At 30.4% G+C, this 24,137-nt stretch overlaps 1 protein-coding gene across 6 annotated transcripts in view; it reads right to left on the bottom strand.

Moving 5' to 3' along the window:
• LOC129968508 (IQ motif and SEC7 domain-containing protein 1-like) overlaps window positions 1-24,137 on the bottom strand; it is a 671,655-nt gene that overhangs the window by 124,704 nt on the left and 522,814 nt on the right. The window contains exon 1 of one of the 6 annotated variants that reach the window (XM_056082459.1): window positions 8,872-10,523. The exons of 4 other annotated variants lie outside the window; for them this stretch is intronic. In XM_056082459.1, the coding sequence (XP_055938434.1) occupies window positions 8,872-9,728 (857 nt within the window). In that variant the 5' untranslated portion in view covers window positions 9,729-10,523. Of the gene's footprint in view, window positions 1-8,871; window positions 10,524-24,137 lie in introns of those variants that run through there. One more of the 6 variants, XM_056082458.1, reaches the window with a different exon arrangement.

Consider the following 24,137-nt stretch of genomic DNA (forward strand, 5'->3'; position numbering starts at 1 on the left):
AGGCAGATGAAAAGAAATAGCAAAAGGATAATAAAAAGGATGCCTTGAACATCCTCGTTGGATACTTTACAAGAGCTTGCGTGATCATTTGTTCATCAAGTTGGAATAATTCTAACAAAGAATCAGGTTATTTAGTGTCAAACAAGTGTTCTGAATTTCAGAATTGACATCCGATGTTCTCAAATAAGGATTCTAAAGGGAATTCCCATTTAGACCACCCCCAAATATGGACAAACTTTTTCTTCACCTCCAAGTGTGCAGACAAATAAAAGAAAACTTAAAGAGATTAACCAATAATAAATGAATAAAAATTGTTAAATATCAATATATAGCTAAAAGAGACCAAGTCAAAAGAAAAATGAGAATGTATTCTTAGTTTACAGTGCCAGCTCAAAATAACAGTGAAAAATTGTGCATAAGTGCCTATAAAATATGTAAAAAATATTTTATTCTAATTATATATTGATATGTATGATTTTTCCTGCTACGTCGATGACATTTTAAAACAGCAAGAACACAGAAGCTCTTTTTTCTTGATTTTATATGGACAAAATTTATACATTTAATTGAAAAATTTCAACAAAAATAAAGAACTCTACTTGATTTCATGAATTATTTTTGCTATATTATATTTAAAAAGAAACAGGTAGAAATATTAATTTTTTTTATGGTCCTTTGGTCGCGAAACTATTGTTTAAGCTTTAGATCGCACAACTGGTGGCGATCTGCATTTGGCATATTTATAATAAAAGCTTTAGAACATGTATTTAGATTGTCTTTTAGTTAGCAGCAGACTATGATAATTCGCGAATAATTTAACCAGTTAATTGTTTCTGACGAGTATACTCGTCATGGAAAAAGTACAACATTTTGCGTTATGACGAGTTTATTCGTCAGGAGTAATTAGTAGTGACAATTTGAAGTTTGAATTACAATTTTCGTAAAAACTCAAACATATTCGTAAATGTAAAGATGTTTAAAATATTTTGATGCCAAGTCGAAATCAAAGGAACAAATAAATGATTATTACGCGGTGCATCATGCTTTGCTCAATACCATTCTCTAACAGGAAATTACAAGAAAAAATTAATTTTTTTGACGCTTCTTTTTGTTCATATCCAAAAAATGTATGTTAGTTTAAGTAAATAAATAAATGTGATTATTGGAATAAGAAATAAAAGTCATTTTATTACAACAAAATTTCATATCACGAGAATACTCGTGCGAAGAATTAGCGATGACGAGAATACTCGTCATCGCTAAATGTTTCTGCCACAATTTAGATAAGCATTTTCCGAAGAGGTCAAATCAGTTAACTGGTTAAAAAAAGTATTTTGGCGACATACATTTTTTTATTATTATTCATGCTCAATTCCAGTATAAAATTGGTAATTGGTGGAATTAGTACAAGGGAGTATCAGAATGTTACCAATTTATTTACGCAAGCATTTTTTTGTTTGGTGAGAGTGTGCATGCGAGTCCAAATTGTCGAATCGATCTTCAAGCAGCATATTTTACCTTACAATTCACATACCTTACATTTCACATCATATGTCTGTGTTTAAATTCATCACCATTGCATGCTTTGATGGATAAACATCCTCACTAGTATCCGTGTTTGTACAAGCCGTTGTATTATTCGTTTTATATAAATGTCATTATTTATAAACTAAAAATTTTTCATTAAAGATTCGTTTTGTTATCTTAATTCAGATATCTTAATTTTTATTATTTTGTTTAATTTTTCCTGCAGATTCTTTTTTTAGCGTTTTATATTAAATATTTTTCTTTTAGTTTTAAAATTTATTTAAATTAAAATTTTTATTTAAAAAAATATATATGGAAGATATATTTATTGGTTTGGTGTAACTAATTCTGGATTTTGCATCATAAAATTTTAAAGTACAACGCCAAATTTAATCATTTCTTCCTAATTCCTTGCATTATATTTTTTTGGGGAGAAACAACAACAGTGAAATTTTTTTGCATTAATGAACATATATCTATGAATGAACAATCATATGTCTGTGTTTAACTTTAATGCATGTATTTAAGAGAACAGGAGAAAAATATTATATACATTTCATGCTACTTGGGGTGGGGTACGTGATAGAAAATAAAATCTGCTCCATACCTTAAAAGTTTCTATAAAAGTGCATACAGTGAAAACTGTATGAATTGCAAAATAAAAATAAAATATATTGATAAAATTAGGATCAAAATCATTTGATAAAGTCATTTCTGCAATCAATCTTCAAGTAAATTGAAATCTATGAAATTTACCATATGAGATCACTCGTCTCGTTACATGACTGTACCTTACCTTTCACATTTTTTCCTTTCAAATCAGTGAATAAAATTTGAATTTAGATGAGTGCAACGCAATTAAACAGCATTATACGAGTTTGAATTGCTTCTATTAAAAATATGCAAAAAATATATGTATCTGAATATTTAAAACATTTAGGAAAATAAAAAATCAGTTTTACAAGCATAGCCACTAATTCAATTTTATCAATTTTTATTTCATATAAAAGCTCTTCATGTACGTCAAGAGTTGTTGCTTACCCTCAAGCTCCCTCTATTATTGAAAGATATTGCAAATTATAATTTTGACCAAATCCCAGCCTCAACAATTTGTACGATATCACCACTTTATAAGTATACATAACCAATTGAAATAGTCTATATTTAAAGAAGTACTTTCTTTTGTTATGATAGGATATACTTGTACAAAATTATACAACTAATATAGTGGGCCAATGGCTGGTCTTCCATAAATTTTTTTATAAAAAACTAAAAAAAAAAAAAAAATATATATATATATAAAAATTTTCTATAAATTTCAACTTTTTGGATGTAAAAAGTCATTCTATCCAAAAGGAAATAAGTATTTACAAAACTCAACAGTTTTTGTATTAGACATTCTAGCGGATTTCTGCTAAGCTTCAAAGTGAAAACCTCTAAAGATAGAACTAACGAAGCCTCTGAATTTGGCATAAAAGCAGTCTAGTTGCTAAAACAACTATAAACTTCAACGCATGCAATTAAACTTCTACTTTATAGTCTGTAACTGTGCCTGCAGTTTAGCAGCTGACTATAAAACGGAGTAACGACAACTCAACAATAGGCACTCCGCATTAAATAGTTTTCTTCGAGCAGGAGCAGAAGCAGAAACAGATCCAAGTCAAAGCAACACAGAAAGATTTATGAAGCATTTCATTTTCTTGCTTCAGACAATTTAACTATTACATAATACAGTACCTACAGGCGATTTTTATTGTTATCAGATTATATCTTGATAAAAAAAGACTAGAGAGAAAAGAGGGAAAAGAGGGAGGTTAAATCGACACTTATATAATATTACAATCCAAAAATGAGAAAAATATATCAAATGTCATATTTAAAAACTTTAAACAATTTTTAAACATTTGATATAGTAATAACACGCCAAATTATGTCAATTTATTTCTTGTATTTTAGCTATTGTATCTGTTCACATACGCATAATGCTTCAGACATATAATACTATTTTTCTGTTCATGCACGCATAGTCGTTCAGTCATATAATATTGTATCTGTTTATGTAAGCATAGTTGTTTAGTCATATAATATTGTACCTATTCACGTACGCATAGTCATTTAGTCATATAATATTGTACCTATTCACGCATGCATAGTCGTTTAGTCATATAATATTACACCTGTTCACGTATGCATACTCGTTTATTCATATAATATTGTCTCTGTTCACGTATACATACTCGTTTAGTCATATAATATTGTCTCTGTTCACATATGCATACTGGTTTAGTCATATAATATTGCCTCTGTTCACATACGCATACTGGTTTAGTCATATAATATTGCCTCTGTTCACATACGCATACTGGTTTAGTCATATAATATTGCCTCTGTTCACATACGCATACTGGTTTAGTCATATAATATTGCCTCTGTTCACATACGCATACTGGTTTAGTCATATAATATTGCCTCTGTTCACATACGCATACTGGTTTAGTCATATAATATTGTATCTATTCACATATACATAGTCGTTTAGGCACCTAATAATGAAAAAATTTGATCTCATGGTTTTAGTGAATCTTCACATTTCAGACTTAAACCGAGTCTAAAATACATTTTTGCAATTCTATCAGTTTCTTTGTGAACACGGTAACTCAAACAGGATTTGAGATAGACGGATGAAATAAATATGAAGTGATCAAAAAATTTGGTTTTTAAATCAAATTTGTAGAATTCTATCAATTTTAGAACAAAATTTATTCACAGAAAGTTTACTTGTCTGTCTAATCGAGTGCAGATGGACACAAAACAGAGAACTAGATGAATTTTTTAATGGATAAAATTTTACATCCAGCTTCAACATCTAAAATGCAGATCCACATCGTACTTTGAACCAAATTTATCGACCATTTGTCTGTCTGTACATGCATCCATGTAAGCGAGATAATTAAAAAGCGGAGAGATTTAGTTAAATGAAATTTGATATATAGTGTTAAAATATTTATTCTGTATATAGTTTTTACTTCAATCGCTCGAAGAAAAAGAGGCCAAAATGCATAACGGGTTTTATTATATAGGGTGTTCATTAATTATTGTTGGGGTTTCCGTACCTCATAACTTTCGAATGAAAAATATTACGCAAAAACCGATAACGTATTCGTCAATTACAACTCAAAGAATTTTATTAATGATATTAAAGTGTAAAGCTTGCACAATTTGCACTTTGTAGGCATTCAGCTGAAGGCGATTATGTATTCGTAAATTCGCTGAACAAATTTTGACTTTTGATAATCGTGCGGGTTCTCCGAGCCCCATATTCTACAGTTATGTTTATTCACTTTTTCTGACACATGAAAAGTGGATTTGTCACTGAAGAACCATTTCTGAAGGTAATTTTCATCCTCAATTCAAGTCAAAATTTCTTCAGCGAATTTACGAATACATAATCGCCTTCAGCTGAATGCCTACAAAGTGCAAATTGAGCAAGCTTTACACTTTAATATCATTAATAAAATTCTTTGAGTTGTAATTGACGAATACGTTATCGGTTTTTGCGTAATATTTTTTATTCGAAAGTTATGAGGTACGGAAACCCCGACAATAATTAATGAACACCCTGTATCACGAAACACGAAACGTTCACGCGCGAAAATTTGAAAATAAAAATCTCAGCATTCGTGGCCATGATATAAGTCCACAAATTCTACAATGAATTGAAGTGGAATAATTTCATTAAGGAGTAAGTGAGAAAATACATTGGTTTTAGAGGCAGAAGATTCAATCCATGGAGATAGGGGGGGGGGGGAAGAATTGAGATCAAATTTATGACGATTACAAAATTTTTCTTTTGAACGAAAAGATAAAAAGAAATTTAATAAGCCGAAATCATTAGGAGATATCTCCGTTAGTTTCACATTCACCATCATTCTTCCATCTTTTTAATTTGCTACAGTGAATTATGGAAAACCCGTGCTATATGCCTTTTTCTCTATGCATGGAACAAAAAATAATAGTTTATAAGATAACGATTCTTTGTAGAAAAACCGATTTAGCAAAAATTAAATGCAAAATATCAACGATTAAGAAAATAAATGTCTTTAAAATGGTAGCTAATAAGATAAAGACCGAAGATAGGCTGATTAAAATTCTTTACCCCGTCGATACCCAATGAAAAGGCATTCAATCGCGATCAGAACATGCATTCAGTTCAGCAGACTCACTTGGGTACCACCACGCGATTTCGCAGGGTTAAGCATAAAGTTTAACAGGTTGATATTCACTATAATAACCAATTGTTCCGAATTCGCAGTGAATTTAAACCACTTCCGCAACTGTTTTCCTTCTTGCAAATTCGCCAGGGAATGGGACTCCTGTCTGCTCAGAACCAGTTTCACTTATTAGCGTGCTGGGAAGCTGGCGGAAAAAGTGGAGAAGATTACCAAGATGAAAGAAAAACTTAATCCCAGTTGATGAAACCCATCATTGTTGAAGAACGGGGGTTTAATTTAATTATATTTTGGGCACGTTAGGTCACACTGTATTTTAACTGCGGGAAAACGATTTCTTAAAGGAAAAAATTCCTTGAGAGTTCTTTTGCAAACGCTTTAAATACAGATTCGAATTTTGCTTTCTGTGTCAAAGAGCTTGAATTCTGAAACTGAAGCAGCGGGAATAGTCATCCCAAAATTCTCTGGTAGACTCTCTAATAAACTTGTCATGCCAGAGAACACCATACATAGCATTGGCGTCCAATAGTTACGAAATATTGCCTTTTGGCGTAAATTTAGCATTTTTATTGAATCTATCTTGGCGAGTTATTTGGCGATTCATTTCTGGTATGCGTTAATAGTATCCGAAAATCGGATTTGTGTTTTAGACACGTTCTTACGAACGGATTGAAACAAAAATTTGACACAGAACTGAACTTGTAGTTACAAAATCCCACGCCAAATTTGATATATTTAGGTTGCGTTTCTGCAAGTACAAACCGACAGACAATCAACCCATTGTTGTACTTGGCTCAGAATTTGACAGGTATCTATTAATACATTATAGATATTAAATTTGTGTACCGAATTTTATCTATCTAGCTCTCTTCGTTTTATAACTGTGTTAGCGTATTCGAATAGCCGGACAGACATACTTCCTCTGAAAAGATTTTACTCAAAAACTGATAAATCGCAAATTTGGTATGAAGACCGTATACCAAATTTCAACTGTTTAGCTCAAAGCGTTTTTGAGTAACCTTTGTCACAGACAGATAGATGGCCACTATCCAAAAATGTGTTTTTCAGACAGGGAGATCTAAAATATGGAGATTCGTCAGAATTTCGGGTTCGAATATTTTGAGAATTACTATATTTTCCCTACACATCATTAACAAAAAAGTAAAAAACTGATGTTTGCAATTTAAGGGATTTTTTTTCTGAGGCATATCGTTTTTGGACCAAATGCTAAATCAGCAGTTTCATTTTTCTCAAGTAGGCTCTTTTAATCCAACATCTTTTTATACAATCTAAATAATAGAACATAATCCATGCTTAAAATATTACTTCCAGATAAATTTGGTAAAAGTGAATTGATGGCATTTAGGTCAAAGAATATAGGAAGACCAATGTCTCCTTTTTAGCGCGAATATTAAAATTTCACAGATGCTCATTTATGCTAAAATGAAATTTAAAGTAAAATACCACATTGGATTACGCCTATTTTACTTTTCAATTTCCCTAATGATTTTTAAAAATAGATGGAAATAGTAATATAAGAATCATCATAAATTTTCATGTTTAATTTTCACGATTCAATAAATCTTTCCTTTTCATCAGTAAAGAGTTATTTTATGATATAGACTTTAAATCTAGATACTTTTCACAACCGTTATTGATTTTATTACTGTGCTATTTTATGATATATTTGAGATATACACCTGCTATGTTTGAAAAGATCTTTGACCGTGAAGCTTAGAAACATTAGATTGCAGTAAGAAATGAACGTCATAGACGATATGCTGTCACAAATATCGAGACATATGGAATGTCTAATAAATAAAACACAAAATAAACAGAAGACGCAAAATCTTACGATGATTCATAACTAATAGGTAATAAAAATGCCTTAATTTGTAAATTAAAAACGCACTTTTCTTCAGTGAAGTATATAATTTGATTTTTTTTTTTTTGTAGAACAGAAAAAAGAAATAGCAATAATAACAAAATATTACTAAGTTTACGCTAAGAATTCAACGAGGATAAAATCAAATGAGTGTAAATGTACAGTGCAAAACGAGAACACGGAAAAGTATTGATAACTTATTAATAAGATAATGAATAATCACTGCCAAAGAATGTTAGAATATATTCAGATTAGACAACAATAATCCTAAAATGTAACGACATTTTAAGTCATATAAGCAAACTCTTAACGTATATAAATATTAAAATTAGTCAAAACAAAAGGAAATAGTTTTAGGGTAAAATAATCCGTAAGAAAAACACTTCCGATATTGCGGATAAGATTTTAACTTTCTCATGCAATAATTTATAATCTTCTAAATGTAAAAAAACCAAAAGTAAATTCACAAAAACTCACAATTAGATCGTAGATGATATTTGTTGGCAAGAGATCTAAACTTCATGATAGAAATGACCAAGATTGGACACGCAAGAACCATCTTTGACTAACTTGCGCCATGCATATGTTTAAAAGTAAATCCATTTGCGACAAACAGAAAATTTAAGTCATCAAATACTATTCGAATAATAAAAATATATCTGAAAAAGGTAAACTGACAACTGTAAATGGACAGAAGAAATGAATTTAGTAAAAAATATTCTACAAAAAAAATTCAAGGATTTAAATCCTCGAGTACTTCATTTACATTAATCAAATTACCGCTTTTTAAGTTTAGAAGATAAATCATTCAAAAATGCTACTATTCGATACAAAAAAATGGGTAAAAATTCACTAACAGCTGAAGTGTTCTATGGGTTCTTAATTAAATCAATAAGACAACACATTCCCAAAATGGAAGTTGTCATCTAATTAGAAAATAGAGAGAAACTCTTGAAGGTGATAAAACTTATTTAGTATTGTATTATCTATATTTATTTAAATAACAATTCATGAAAAAATACGATAGGTAAATTAAAAATAGCAGTTTTAAATATTTAAATTGTAGAATGTAATTAAAAGTTGTATTGTCATGTCAAAAATGATGCATTCCTAAGATTATAACACTATTTTCAATGATATTCATACTGATATGATATAAAATTATGCTCTAAAATGATTTATGCATTCATTTAGAAAATTCGAAAGTATACATAATCAAGGAAATGTTACCTCTCTGTTGATTTTGGTATTCTCGATTTTCGACCGCTTTTTCGTTTCCCGCTGCTCGTCACCGGTGTCTTTAAAGGATCCGGATCACAAAGCAGAGGAATACAATCTTGATATCGGTAGCTATAGCGAAGTTCTTCAAAACGATCCAAGGAGCTAGCTCGACGTACAAGCTTGGTACCTCTTTTTGGTCTCGTTTCAGACCTGGAAGACCTCTCTGAAATCTGTTCCAAATCATTTAAAATGGTCGTTGACAAATACAGATGCTTAGGCAATTTTTTCGATTTGGATTTAGACTTGGCTTCCCCATTCACCCAATCTTGGCGATAGCAATAAGTTAGATGGTCACGAGATTCCGATGGATCGTGCATCAGTATGTCCCGCCAAGAAGATTTAGAATATCTTGATTCCTGCATCAGGGAATCATCACCAGTGTCAACTATTGAAAACGTTACTTTCTTCGGAATTGGAATTCCTTGGGTATTACCTGGTGAATGATTCTCCTCATAAGAATCCTCTAATGAATCATAATCAGGAGTTGGCGTCTTTGGAGGTGATGGAGACATAGATCCGATTCCAGAATCCATTTGGATATTGGTTATACTACTTTGCGTAGGTGATTTTTCGGTATCATGGTTCTGGTCATTAGTACCAGGTGGCAAGACAATCACAAGGCTGTATTTATTTAGTTTAGATTCAGCCTGGCCAGAGCTGATTTTTTGGTCCTGGTCCCATGTTTCATCGCAAGTCGTCGTGAACATGGAGGATAACTGTTTACCACGAAATTGTGATCCGTTTCTGTAATCATCTTGACACCACGGATTAGAGTTGACAGATGAGTCGCACTTAGTTCTACTCATTGTACACAATATCCAGAATGGCACATAACAAACTTTATGATAAGAAATATAAAACAGGAAAGCGAAAGGGCACCACACCTATTTATGATCCTTTATCGTTTGGATAAAATAAATTAGGCGATATCACTTTTCCATAAAAACAAACGATTCTATCAGTTGCTTATCAGAAATGCAAACACAACTAGAAGATTATTGATTATTCCACAACATCCTGGATAACACAGTATAAGGGGAAAAAGATTTTTCACAAGTTAACACAAATATTTGATATTGGTTAAAAGTAATTTTTTTTTTATTATTATAGTTATAGTGCAAAAGATGGGACACTCAATGGTATCGTTGATTATTTCTTCTAAACATAATCAGATTTTTGTTTTGCATTGAATTTTCGAAATATTGAACTTTAAAAAATATCGAAGAGTATTTATTCCAAGGAAACGGTTTAGTTACCACATGTTGGATTCAGTCGAATTTTATCGACGCACTATAACTACAAAGCAAAATCATGACACAGTAGCACAGTAAACCACTGAAAAAATCCGCTTCAAACACGACCCGGCTGTTCGACAGAATGACAACACACACAAACACACCAGCCTGTCACACAACCAGCTGAAACGTTCGGAAAGCCAGCACTGATGCCAGATCCGAAGATTACGATTTCTTATTTTTCCTTTTCCCTCTAGCGACTTCAATAACAAGTTGCTGCTGGCTGTAGTAGAGCTTTTTTTACGAGGAAGCCCGAGATAGATAGGTCACATGGATCTATCAAGTGGAACAGGCAGTTAGTCGTCAGCAAAAACATGAAACGCGGTTTCGGCGCAATATTCGCTTGGAAGAAGTTCGAATCTAACTAGTCACGGTTTTCCACCTTGCGCGTGCTCAGTTTTCCTCGTTTGCATACTTAGTCCCTCCCCCAAACCAGCCGTCGATGTTGTCACGACCATCACGTGCTTTTTTCGTGCGTAAAGGAACACTGAATGCTGCAGTTTCTCAATAGCATCAGAAGAGAAAGAGAAACCTGCAAACTTTGTTTTATACGAAATAACAAACTTTTTTTTTCTTCCATAAAAGTTATATTGCAGGCAAGAGGACACTTTGTGTGAGAAATGTAGTAGCATATTTTTTTTTTCTTTAACAAAATAAAATAAATAATAAATGCCCTTGTGCACATGGCAGACTACTTTTGTTGCAACTTTTAATCCCATGCTGTTTTCACGTTCCTATCATTGCAATATAATGAATGGCTGTATATGTACACATGTTCGACATCCCCTCCCCTAAACAACTAAGCCGAATTCAACCACATTTTGTAGACATTAATAGGATATTAGAAAGAATATTGCCAATTTTTCAAAGAAAAAATCAATTGAACATTCAATTAAATAGAAATTAATAAAAATGCTATTTTTTTTACACTTTGAATTACTCTACTACTATTTCTTTTATTTCAATACATCTTTCGACAAAGTTTTTGTTGATGATCTTACGCATTTCAATCATACTTTTGCATAGCTGCACTTTTAAATCCCATGTAAAAGCTGTTCTTTACTGATAACTTGTGTGAAAGAAGAATGTATTTACATAATATGGGACGAAGTCTGTTATCCAGGATGTAAATACCATTAGGACTGAAAAGGTTAAAGTAGTGATTTAATCATGCTTAAAACTGAGTTTAAGTCAACTACTCAAAAAATAAGTTATTATGATTCAATTTATTTTCATATTTATTTCATATTTATATTCATATTCATTTCAATCGGTTTATATTCATATTCATTTCAATCGGTTTATATTCATATTTATTTTTGTGAAAAAAAATTTGCAGCTCTAATATAACAAATATTATTAACTTATATTGAAAATTAATTACCGGTAGTTTTTTTTAAAGTTTAGTTCTGTTAATATTCTAATTTCAATTTAAATTAGACAATAAAGATTTTAGACGATAAAAGAAATTAGTACATTATAAATTGTTTTACACAAAGTAGTTTATACGTTAAAATATTATATATGAAAGGATTCGATGTTAGGATGGGTAAATTAACTACGACCTAATATAAATCATTTTTAGACTTTTTAAAAAGCCAATGGCTGTTTCCTTCCGAAACATTCTCTTTTACTGTCAAATAAAAATGTTATTACCCTTTCCTATTACATAAAATTGAGAACTTCGGCAAGATCGAATGCTCAGATTTTTATTTTCAAAGTCACGCACGTGAACATTTTATGTTTCATAGTAAGAAAAATAGTAAAGAAAATCGAATATGCATTTTGAATATCTTCCAGGCGACCAACTGAAACCAAAATTTGACATAGAAGTACAATTTTAGTAATAAGATCACATAACAAATATCCTTTATTTAAATCGTTGCATTTTTGAGTATCGTCTTTACATGCAAGAGAAAGTACAGTCCAACAGACGGGCTGGCAGAACAGAAAAATATAGCCAATGAGACTTTCGAAGGATTTAACTCAAAATCTGATACGGATCTAGAGTTTAGATGAGAAATTTGTGTACCAAATTTCATTCATCTAGCTTTTTACGTAGAAAAGCTCCTTAAGTACGTATTATGTTTGGTAGTTATTGTGTTCGCTTGTATTGGAAAGCCAAACCTTCCTGAGAATGTAATCGTTCAAAATTTAATAGATATTTACACATTTGTTGTAAAGATCGCATGTCAAATTTTATTCGCTTTACTCGAAGTATTTTTTAGTTATAATATTCACAGATGATTCCAAAAAATGAGTTTTTCGAGTACTTTTCCGTTAGCCGTGCGCAAATGTCGCCAATTGTAAACCAAATGCGAATTTGGCGTAAAAAATTTGACGGAATTCTACATTATTTGGCAATTTTTCGCTTGCGCCCGGCTAACTTATTGTGAACCAACGCGAATTTGGCGTAAGGAATTTGGCGGAATTCTATATTATTTGGCGATTTTTCGCTTGCGACCGGCTAAAGGAAAAGTACCGTTTTTCGGTCTCAGGCAGTTGTGAAAATGTAGATTGTCAAAATACCGTGTTCGAATTTTTTTGGCGATTAAAACGCATACTTCGTTTTCGAGATGATAAAAAGTTGTTGAACGATCTATCGCATCTTTCGAAACGATCTTTATATAGATATTACTCCAATTTAAAAGGAATTCTAACTGGAGAGATAAACATTTTGTAAAAGAGTAAAAAAAATCAAACATAGAATGTAAAATTATTTATTTCATGTCTCTTTAAATTGTCATGCAGTTACGTTATAAATGCTTCGAATTATAATATTTTTTTCATTAAAAGCTAAATTAATCTATAAGAAGTTATAAATTTATAGATATTTCATAATCCTCTTAGTTAAATAAATGTAACAATAGATTCTGAAAACAGGAGACAAAAAACAAAAACAATTAGTAATTAAAACTACAATAAATGGCGTGGTAGGAATTAATAAAGCCATATATTTTTATTTTTTAGAAAGTATTATTAAATCATACTGACCTGCTTCTCATAAAAAGAATTCTATTGAACTAATATATTTTAAATAATCGCTTTAAATCATAAAAAGAGGTATTTCTATTTTCTTTTCTTAAAGATAATATCCACTTTCATCATGCTGTTATACGGTCTACGAAATAAAGAGTCGCACATTAAAGAAGAAGAAAACTTGCAAGAATGCAAAATTGAATTTAGAATGCAAGGAACTTATAAATACCGTGTACTCATTAAATAATATAAGAAACTGAAATTGACTAAAAATTTAGTTAAATCATATTCAAGTCCCGTTCTAAATAACACAAGGGCAGATTTGGATAAGATTTCGTAATTTTGAATCGTGGTCAGATAACGTGGGAGGGAGGAGAGGCATCTTAAACCTTACCACAACACTGTACCGCAGTTTTTAAAGTTAATGTGATTTCTATATTTAACGAACACCAAACCAGTTTACACGGCGTTTCTTCGGTGCAATCAGTTTTCAAACCCATTTCCAAAGTTGAAGCTTTATTATCAAACTACCATGGCCCCAAAGTCGCCTGAATATCCCATGCTAGATCTTACTAGCTCCCTTTGGTTAAGCAACTTAAGTGCACAGATCGATCTAACATATGTTGGATTCAAATTTGACTAAGTCTCGCTTTGAAGGTATACGATTATTTGTTTTTTCTTATGGCACTTGCCACGGACAAGTCCACTGTTCAAAGACAGCCGATTTAAGCCAAAGGGGGAGCGCCTCTTGTTTTTATCGTAGAGCCAACTTGGGCCAAGAGTAGGACTTGACAGCTCACGCATCACTCATTCTCTTGCACAACCCCTTTTTACAGGAGGGCACATTCACACATCTCACAGATAGAACAGGAAGAACAACCATGCCCAAACCGAGACTCGAACCCGGGACGCCTAGATCACGGGGAAAATGCGCTACCCCTATGCCAGGACGCCGGCTAGGTATACGATTAGTACATGGAGAATATACCTAGTTATTTTGCCCCATAATTAGATAAAGGAGAAAACACTTGAGTAGGTAATGACTCATCGCCATCATCATTCCACCCCATACTTGGATATTTGAAGGAGACCTTATTCAGACATGCCGCAGTTAAGCCAAAAACGGCTCATGCGCTAAAAACTTCAAAACCAAAGCATTCACACAACACAGTGCGTAGCAGATTAAGCCATAATGACCACATCTGTCACGTGGACGGAAAGATCCGCTATTAATTACACCGGAGGGTTTTGAAGTGGTCCGGCCTTTTCTACGAAATGTCGTTAAATGTTCAGACATTTCAGGTCAGCAAAGCTGACAAAATACTAACAAAATAAACAATCCTAGTGGGTCCACCTGTACTAGTAGGGGCTTCGTTGTATACCTTTCTAGTTCGAGGGGCGGCCATCTTCCTTCTCGTGTTGTGGGTGGTTTCTGGAAGGGGGTTACTTTGAACATATAATTAATCAGATACATAGGGTCATTGTGGGTTATATTTATATATACGGGTACGGCAACATTAGTAGGATTTCTACCGATCATAAGTCCCCAAACAGTACCTTAGGGAAACCGTTTCAAATCCTAGGATCAAGAATTAAAAATGCGTGTACGGAGAGTTTTCAGTGGAATTTGATTCGAAATTATGATAAATGAATTCCCTGTCTGTCTGTCTTCTTCATATAATACTGAGCATCAATCACGATCTCGGTATTATCTGAAGTTTCCTATCTCGACCTATATTAAAAATTCTAAACATTTTATAATTTTTTTTTGTAAAATATATTAATTTTAAGTCACTTATCTGCTTTTTGAAATAAATATTTCAAGATATTCCAACCACGATTTACCTTTTCTACAGAACTCTGCGGCCGTTCCGAATTACGCGTCCTCGATATGTCTCGTCTGCAAATATTAATCTTTTGCTTTTTTCCACATCAAATAAAAGATTATGAATTGTGCATTGAATTAGAAATCTGGTTCTCAAAGAATTACGTGACCAGAAGGATAGAGGAAAAGCTGTCAAAAGGACACGAGACAGTTCTAAGGAAATTTTGTCACTTAAAATAGAAGAAGAATGTCTTCAGGCTTTCGAAGTGCCTGTTCTTTCAGACACGTGGAGGGATGAACTGTAATTTTAATTTTCTTTAGTAATTTAATTTGTCTGTTGTTTATTTTGAGACAGATAAACATACGGTACTGGAAGTCTATTGTAGATGAATGTAAATTTTTTTTGAGGTTGCAATTCGAATCGAATTGATGTAAAATATCTTTTTTAACTTTCGAAGTACTTTTTTTTGTTTTTAGGTAGATTCTTATAGGAAGACTACCTATTGCAATGGTTCTCATGACAAGACTTTGGAAAAGAGTTCTTCACCGATCGTGGTCCTCAGAACCCAAAACCACCCTTCGTTCAAAAAGCAATAACAATTTCAATTAGAATTCTAGTATATTTTACATGTTATTTATTTATTTGATTATCTGAGAGTGCATTGGAAAAAAAATAATCGCTAGTTCTTTTTTGATGTATGCAAATTAGGTAAAATTGTGCAAATTATTATTACATGTGAATATAACATATACAAGAAACCTTTGCGCATAAAATTTTAACAATTCTAGATATTTTATTAATATATATATGATTAAAAATAGCATTTTCTTTCAAAAATATAGAAATAATTCTAAATTAAAATTTTAATTAATGTCGGGGGAAATGAATGGGCCTCACGAGTGTAAGAAATCAACGGATACGATAGCACACCCTCATTTTTCCTGAAGGATTTAGTTATGGTCTTGAGTCTAATTACCCCCATTCTGCTGATGGGGTGTATCTCCTACAGAAAGGGTTTGACTTTTGCCAGAGATGGTTTTTAGAACTCTATTCTTATTTCCGTTTTATTGTCCGATATCTATTTTTCATGTAAGTACCAGATACTTAATCAAGTCGAATTGATTCGTTAATGTTTAAATTAAACATTTGAATTTGAAATGTTTGAAAATTGAAATATGTCACAAGAAAAACCTGAAGTTTCCTGTCATTTCAACAAAACATTTTTCATTTATTTGAAAGAATTTCTTTATTTCATACATTTGCTCTTTATCGTTTCCTAGCCAGTACAAAATAAAAGTGTCAAATCATTCGATCTAAGTGACAACCATGATGTATAACATTGTGAAAGATTGGATTATTGCACCATATAGTCCTATCATCACAAATAACTAACTTGATCTTCAAATACTTTATACTATGTTGAAAATGTCTGGAAAAATGACAAATCATTTTTCTTTTCTTTCATTTAACATTGGAGATAGAAAATTGCCTAGTGATACTTAAAATAAAAATATTTTAAATCTGAAAATTAATTCAAACTTTGTCAATTCTCACTATTACATAGGGTGTTTTCAAAATAGCTAGGGGACTATAGTGGTAGAGTTTCGGCCTTCAGATTATAAATACTTTGAAAAAATTTATTTTTATCCTTTCTAATTGAATTGATAATATACAGTGCTAAATGTTAAGTTAAATTAAGAGAAAACAATATCGGATCATACAGATCCGAACAATACACTGGTACAATTTAAAAGTAAACCAGCGTGAGTGGTCTCCCTAAAATTTTCTCGCATACTCTAATGCACTTGACATGCCAGAGAACACCTTACATGGCAATGGCGTACAATTACGAAAAATTAACTTTTGACATAGATTTATCATTTTTACTACATCTACCGTAACATCCTTGGCGAATTATTTGGCGATTAATCTCTAGCATCCGTTAATAGTATTCAAAATCGAATTTGCGTTTTAGACACGTTTTTCTTAACCGATTGAAACAAAGATTTGGCACTAAACTGCACTTGTAGTTACAAAATCCCATACCAAATTTGATATATTTATGTCATTGCGTTTTCGAATTATCGCGTTTACATGTTTCTGAAAATACAGACCGATAGACAAACATCCCTTGTCAGATGTCTACACTGTAGATGGTAAATCGATGTACCAAATGTTACCTATCTAGATCTCTTCGTTTTGTAATTATCGTGCTAACTAATATTCGGACAAACAGACTTCCTCTGACCATATTTCATTCAAAATTTGATAGAAATCTGAAAATTTGGTGTCAAGACCGTATACCAAATTTCAACCGTCTAGTTCAAACCGTTTTTGAGTTATCTTTGTCACAGACAGACAGACGGACATTTTCCAAACATGTGTTTTTGAAATCAGGGAGATATAAAACGTGGTGATTCGTGAAAATCTTGAATTTTAATTTTTTGACGATTACTATATTTTCTCTACATTACCTGTATGAGGAAGTAAAAATTTGTTGAAAATATATGAGTAAAAGAAAATTCTTTTGAAAAAAAAAATAACATAACAGCCTCACTAATAAAATCACAAACTATTTTTTAAAATAAACTTTATACCATCGTTTTTCATAAGTTGCTAAAAAAACATTTTGGGTCGAATAAACCCGTACAGAAAAGAAGAATTTAGAAACTAGGAAATCTATAGAATAATTCCGTATTGCACTATTTTATTTTAAATATTTTTTATCGTATATATAAAGCTAAGTATTATTGAACTAAAATATCAAAACTTCTAATCACATGTTTTACTATTTAGAACATTCAATAAAACAAGATTGATTAGACAGTACTTTCGATAAATAGCTCAAAGAACTATTTTAAACAAACTCATGAGGAAGATGCATATTCGCATCGATTTAAAAAAAGTTACTCTTGTTTTCTTTTTATAAATACATCGCTTATTATCAATATAAAAAAAAATATAGGAATTCCATATTTTAAAACGCTATTGATAGGATCAAATTGCAAATGGTTCCATTGTTTTAAATGTTCTTGCATTTGTTTGTTATAATTTCTCCGATGGCAATCCTCCATTCTGGTCCTTGAACTTTCGTTTGCACAAAGTTGTTGGGATAACCCACATATGCATTGAAGAATTCACTTAACGAAACATAAATGGATGCCTATCTTGAGCTAATAAAATTCAAAACAGGTAACCCAAATCAAAAATGGCGGATCTAAAAATTGAAGACAGTCGAATAAAATAGGTGAATAAATAATAATTTAGCTCAGTACTAAATGATGTAGTATATCATTGATTACCATTTTTTTTTGTTTGAGACTTTGCAGTTCTGCTAAGAAAAAAAACAAAAAAAACATAGAATTTTGACGCTACATTTTTTTAAAAAAGTATCAAGCGAATAAATATTAAGGAAATTTATGAACTGTTTGTAAAATTAATCATTCAACAAAAATAAGTTTCTTGCAGTTTATATTCCAGGAAACACTCAACAAAAAAATTTAATGTTGTAGAAATTTTATAAAATTTATTAGAAGAATGAATATGAACTCTTTTAAATCTTGAAATAAATATAAAATAATAAATTACAACACAGTTTTGCTGAGCAAGACTGACTTTAAGTTTATAAAAATAGAATTTTGTAATAGTTTTTTTTTATTCACTTCCTAACATATAAAAGTTAGGATTTTTTTTTAACAGTAGTATGTTTCCAACGATAATATAATATTTCAGTATAAATTTTTCTTATATTTTCAGAATTTAATGATCAGTTATTCGATTTAATTTCGTTCCATGCAATCTGGTATGGAATTTGAGGAAAAATGATTCGAAGATTCTAGAATAATTAAAATCAGAAGTTATGAATTATATTAAAGACTAAATAATATAAGAAATGAAAACTAATTTTTAAAGACGGATTTATTTAGTACTAGCCGCCTTTGGCGACCAGCCGGTTCGCCAATCTTAATGTTCGTTAAAATTTTAATAATTAAATATTTTATGCAATTCCTACTTTAATAGCTTCTTCATCAAAATATTTTAAAACTTCAAATTTTGATAGGCATATAATTCACTCATAATATTATAAACGCCTTCAGTCATAACGTAATACGTATGTCTCTAATTTTCAGTTGGCTCCCATAGAATTTATACTTTAAATGAAAGTGGAAAGGATTAATCTGCAATTAATATAATAATATTTTTTACTGAAACAAAGTATTATTTTTTTTGTAATATGATTATTGAAAACAGTCACTGAGCGTTTAAACTTTATGGGCACTAAAGAATATCTTTCTTAATTTATGTAATATTTCAAGAATATATCAACAAAATTTTCTCAGATTCATCATGACCAGATCGATTAATTAACAATGTTTGATTTTAAATGCATCAAACACTAAAAAAAAAAAAATGAATCGTTTAAAATAATCGGTTGAAAACAGGTTAAAAAAAACTACTTAAAAGACGATGGTCTTAAAACTATAAGCATATACAAAAAATATATAATTAATATATAAATGCACTTTAATTACAAAAGCATGCAACTAATCTAAAAATAATTTAAATCGTCCGTTGATATTGATTGTCATGTCAACAATCAGAAAACCATTCGCATGCGTGAATTTACAATGCTAGTTACGGTAACGCAAGTGCGTGAGTTTTTCTAAGCCAGTTGGGGTAACGCTATGCAGATTAGAAATTTTTTTTTCCTTTATTCTGTTTTATTTTAATTCAAAAGTACTTCAGAATGAATCTGAAAGATCGATTAATTAACAATGTTTAATTTTAAATGCATCAAACATTACGAAAATAAACAGAATCGTTTGAAATAATCAGCCGAAAAATCTTAAGCCTACCATCATTACTGTTGGGGGAAAAATCTGAACTCTTACTCATTTGGCGGTAGGGAAAATGAATATTTTTTTGTCGAGAAAATTAGCTTTTAACTAATAATTAAAATTCTAATTAAAAATTCAAAAAAGGGACCCCAGGTGCACATTCCCAACCTCTAAGGTATACATGTACCAAATTTGGTAGCTGTAGGTCAAATGGTCTTTTTTGTGTTGCGCCAACACACACCACACACACACACACACATTGAACTTTATATATAAGTATATATGTTTTTTTAAATCAAGCGAAGAAGGGGAAAAGTTATTCTATAAAATTGGGTAAAGCAGATGTTCTGTCTTAGAAATTTCTTTTCCCTTTCCAGCTGTGTTGCCATAGAAACCGGCGCACAACTGTTTACACGTTTATGTTTATCTATTCAGATTTTGTAATATCTAATCAGAGTAACGGTGAATATCAATGTGTTTGTGTTCGTCAATAAATGTTAATTTTTTTAATAACATGATTAACGAAAACAGAGTCACTGAGCATTTAAACCTTATGGGAGCTAAAAAATAGCTTTCTTAATTTATGTAATATCTCAAGAAGTTGTCGACCAGCCGGTTCGCCAATCTTAATGTTCGTTAAAATTTTTATATTTGAATATTTCATGAAATTCCTACTTTAATAGCTTCTTCATCAAAATATTTTAAAACTTCAAATTCTGATTGCCATATAATTCATTCATAATATTATAAAGGCCTTCAGTCATAACGTAATATGTATCTCTCTCATTTTCTGTTAGCACGCGTAGAATTTATGCTTTAAATTAAAGTGGAAAGAATTAATCTGCAATTAATAGAATAATATTTTTTACTGAAACAAAGCCTTTTTTTTATAAACTGATTAATGAAAATAGAGTCACTCAGCGTTTAAACTTTATGGGCACTAAAGAATATCTTTTTTAATTTACGTAATATCTCCAGAATTTGTCAACAAAATTTTCTCAGATTCATCATGAGCAGATCGATTCATTAACAATGTTTAACTTTAAATGCATCAAACACTAAGAAAATAAAATGAATCATTTAAAATAATCGGTCTAAAACAGGTTTAAAAAAATTACTTAAAAAACGATGTACTTAAAATTAAAAGCATATACAAAAAATATATAACTAACATAAATACACTTTAATTACAAAAGAATGCAACTAACCTAAAAATAATTTAAATCGTCCGTTGATATTGACTGCTGATAATGGTTGTCATGACAACAGTCAGAACAGAATGAGCATGCGTGAATTTTTTTCGCCAGTTACGTAACGCAAATACGTGATTTTTTTTTCTACGCGAGTTGGGGTAACGCTATGCGGATTAGAAATTTTTAATTTCCTTTATTCTGTTTTATTTTAATTCAAAAGTACTTCAGAATGAATCTGAAGGATCGATTCATTAACAATGTTTAATTTTAAATGTATCAAACATTAAGAAAATAAACAGAATCGTTTCAAATAATCCGCCGAAAAATGTTAACCCTAGCCTCATTGCTGTTGGGAGAAAAAACAAACAAACCTTACTCATTTGGCGGTGGCGAAAATGGAAGATTTTTTTGGCGGAAAAGTTGGCGGTGGGGAAAATGGAAGATTTTTTTGGCGGGAAAGTTAGTTTTTAATTAATAATTAAAATTCTAATTAAAATTTCAAAAAAAGGGACCCCAGGTGCACATTCCCGACCTATAAGGTATATATGTACCAAATTTGATAGCTGTATGTCGAATGACCTGGCCTGTAGAGCGCCAACACACACACACACACACACACATTGAGCTTTATTATAAGTATAGATTAAAAAAATGAGAATATATTTTTTAAAAGCATAAATCTGACATTAAAGCCAAATCGTAAAATTTTGAAAACAAATTGATAAAAAAAATTAAGCTAAAATAAAAATCACAAGAAAATTAAAAAAAACACACCATATATTAAGATTTAAAATATATAATGAAAGTGATTAAAATTTTACTTAATTTAGATTATTTATTCAACGCCTCATGTTATTACCAGTTTTTGATTTGAACTCCAAATTTTTGATAAAACAAATTGTTTTTTACTTTTTAGAAAACTGATAAAAATGCGTCTTTTAAAAATTATATTTTCCCTAAAATCTTTTATTTTCATTTGTTTTATGTTTGTAAAAAATATAAATGATTTTTTCATTCACTTCCTCTTGTACTAGAGTTTTGAAATTTTGTACATCTATTCTTTCCCGATGACTACAAAATATTATTATAATGTTATAGTTTTTAATAATCATATCATTATTTTCATATTTTTGAAACATACATCTGATATAAAAGCAAAATTCGTAAAATGTTGAAAAGAAACTGATAAAAAAATTAAGCCAAAATTCAAACCATAAAAAAAAATTTAAAAACATAAATTAAGAAGTAAAATATGCAATGGAAATGACACTTGGATATTCATCTCAAGTTAAAGAGCATAATTAAAATCCCAGTTTACTTAGAGTCTTTCAATAAGAATCACTTTAGTGTTGCTTTGATATCCATATTTTTCATAAAAATATTAATTAAATTAAGAAATCAAGAATATTATACGATCAGAACAGGGAACACGAATACGAATAAACAGGGAACAAGAATACAAATACGAACAGGGAATAAAATAAGAATTCTTTTTAGAATAGGAATATTATTTCTGCGAATTAGAATATTTACTATTCAACCAGAATATTACTTATATAAATTGTATACAAATTAGAATATTTAATCATAGAAATATAGAATAATAACATAAGATTACTTTCTTGAAGATGATATTTTATATGATCGTTCAGAATACTGGTTTTACTTAAAGAAAACCTGCCAATTTGATGAAGTAAAATGTAAGGGAAGACTATGCCAAATTGATCACATTTGATTCTGAATAAGGCTTAAACATTTTAATTTTTTTAAAGCTATATTTAATTTTATAATGAAAATTGAAAATTAGAAATTAATAAAGATTAAAAAATGCTTTTATTAGTGCATTATAAGAGTAAAAATATTTCGCTTTCCAAAAATCTAGCAATTAAAACAAAATTCGCATAAGCATGAGGTGCAGAAAAAGGCTACATATTCACAATAATTATCATAAAAAAATTCCTCAAAAATTCATTATATAAAAATAAAAAAATTATAAATAAGATTCCCAATTCCAATTATTTCTCTCTGCTTCTCACTTTGGGGACTTTCGTTTTGACTTCCAGATTTTTGATAAAAAAATTATTTTTTCTTTCCGATATTCTGATAAAAGTTTTTATATTCATTATTATATAATCTTAACTTTGATGCAGGGCTGTTCGATCCCAAAAATGCTGTTTCTTTTCTGCCATTACTTCAAGATCCTGTTAGTATTCGTGGAATATTAGGCAAACAGTCGAAAACGAAACAAAGCATGCATTGCAAAATTTCCTGCTTAATCAGTTTCAACAAAACAAGTTTCGTAGCATGTCCTTCAACAAATTTCTGTTCAGAGAATCAGACGAAGTTATCGCTAATTGCCGATCTGTTTTCTAAACCTTAGGGGAAAAAATAATTCAAGTTTTCACCTGCAATTAAAGTGAAGAAAAAAGTTGAAAATTTCACAAGGAAAGAAAGAAAGAAAGAATTGATTTTCGATTGTATACTAGAGAGAGAGAGAGAGAGAGAGAGAGAGAAAAGAAGCAGCTTTCGAAAAGGGGAAAATGAGCAAACGATTTTTTCAACAGTTTTTCCTTTAATTCTTTTTCTTCGCTTATGAATCCTACAAAGTTTGCTCTAATAGGTAAAAGGGTCGACGATTTTCATTAGTTCGAAATATGAGTAATTATTACAGAAATAAACTATTGGAAAAATAATCTACCAAATGGTAACAGGAAAATGTGTATATTTTTATTCATATTTTTTTACAGAATTTATTAGTATCAAAAGCAAATGTACCGCAGAAATTAAATATAGAGAATCCTTTCAATTAAAGAATTATATTTTTACTTTGAATATTTACTTGAATCGTACAACTTTAAAATTATACAAATAAAAAAGTTACAAATCGTCTGTTTGAATAATATATTTCTTTTTTAATTAATTACCGTACAATTATTTCGAAATTACGAAATATTAAAACTAATAATCAAAAACATTTATTTGGATGATTTATTTTTTAATTAAAATGAATTAAAAATTAATATTTCTTTGCTATAACTACCTTGTTATTATTTTTTTATGACTAACAATAAAATTATTCAGAAT

This window comes from Argiope bruennichi, chromosome 5 (genome assembly GCF_947563725.1).
Source record: "Argiope bruennichi chromosome 5, qqArgBrue1.1, whole genome shotgun sequence".
Lineage (NCBI taxonomy): Eukaryota > Metazoa > Arthropoda > Arachnida > Araneae > Araneidae > Argiope > Argiope bruennichi.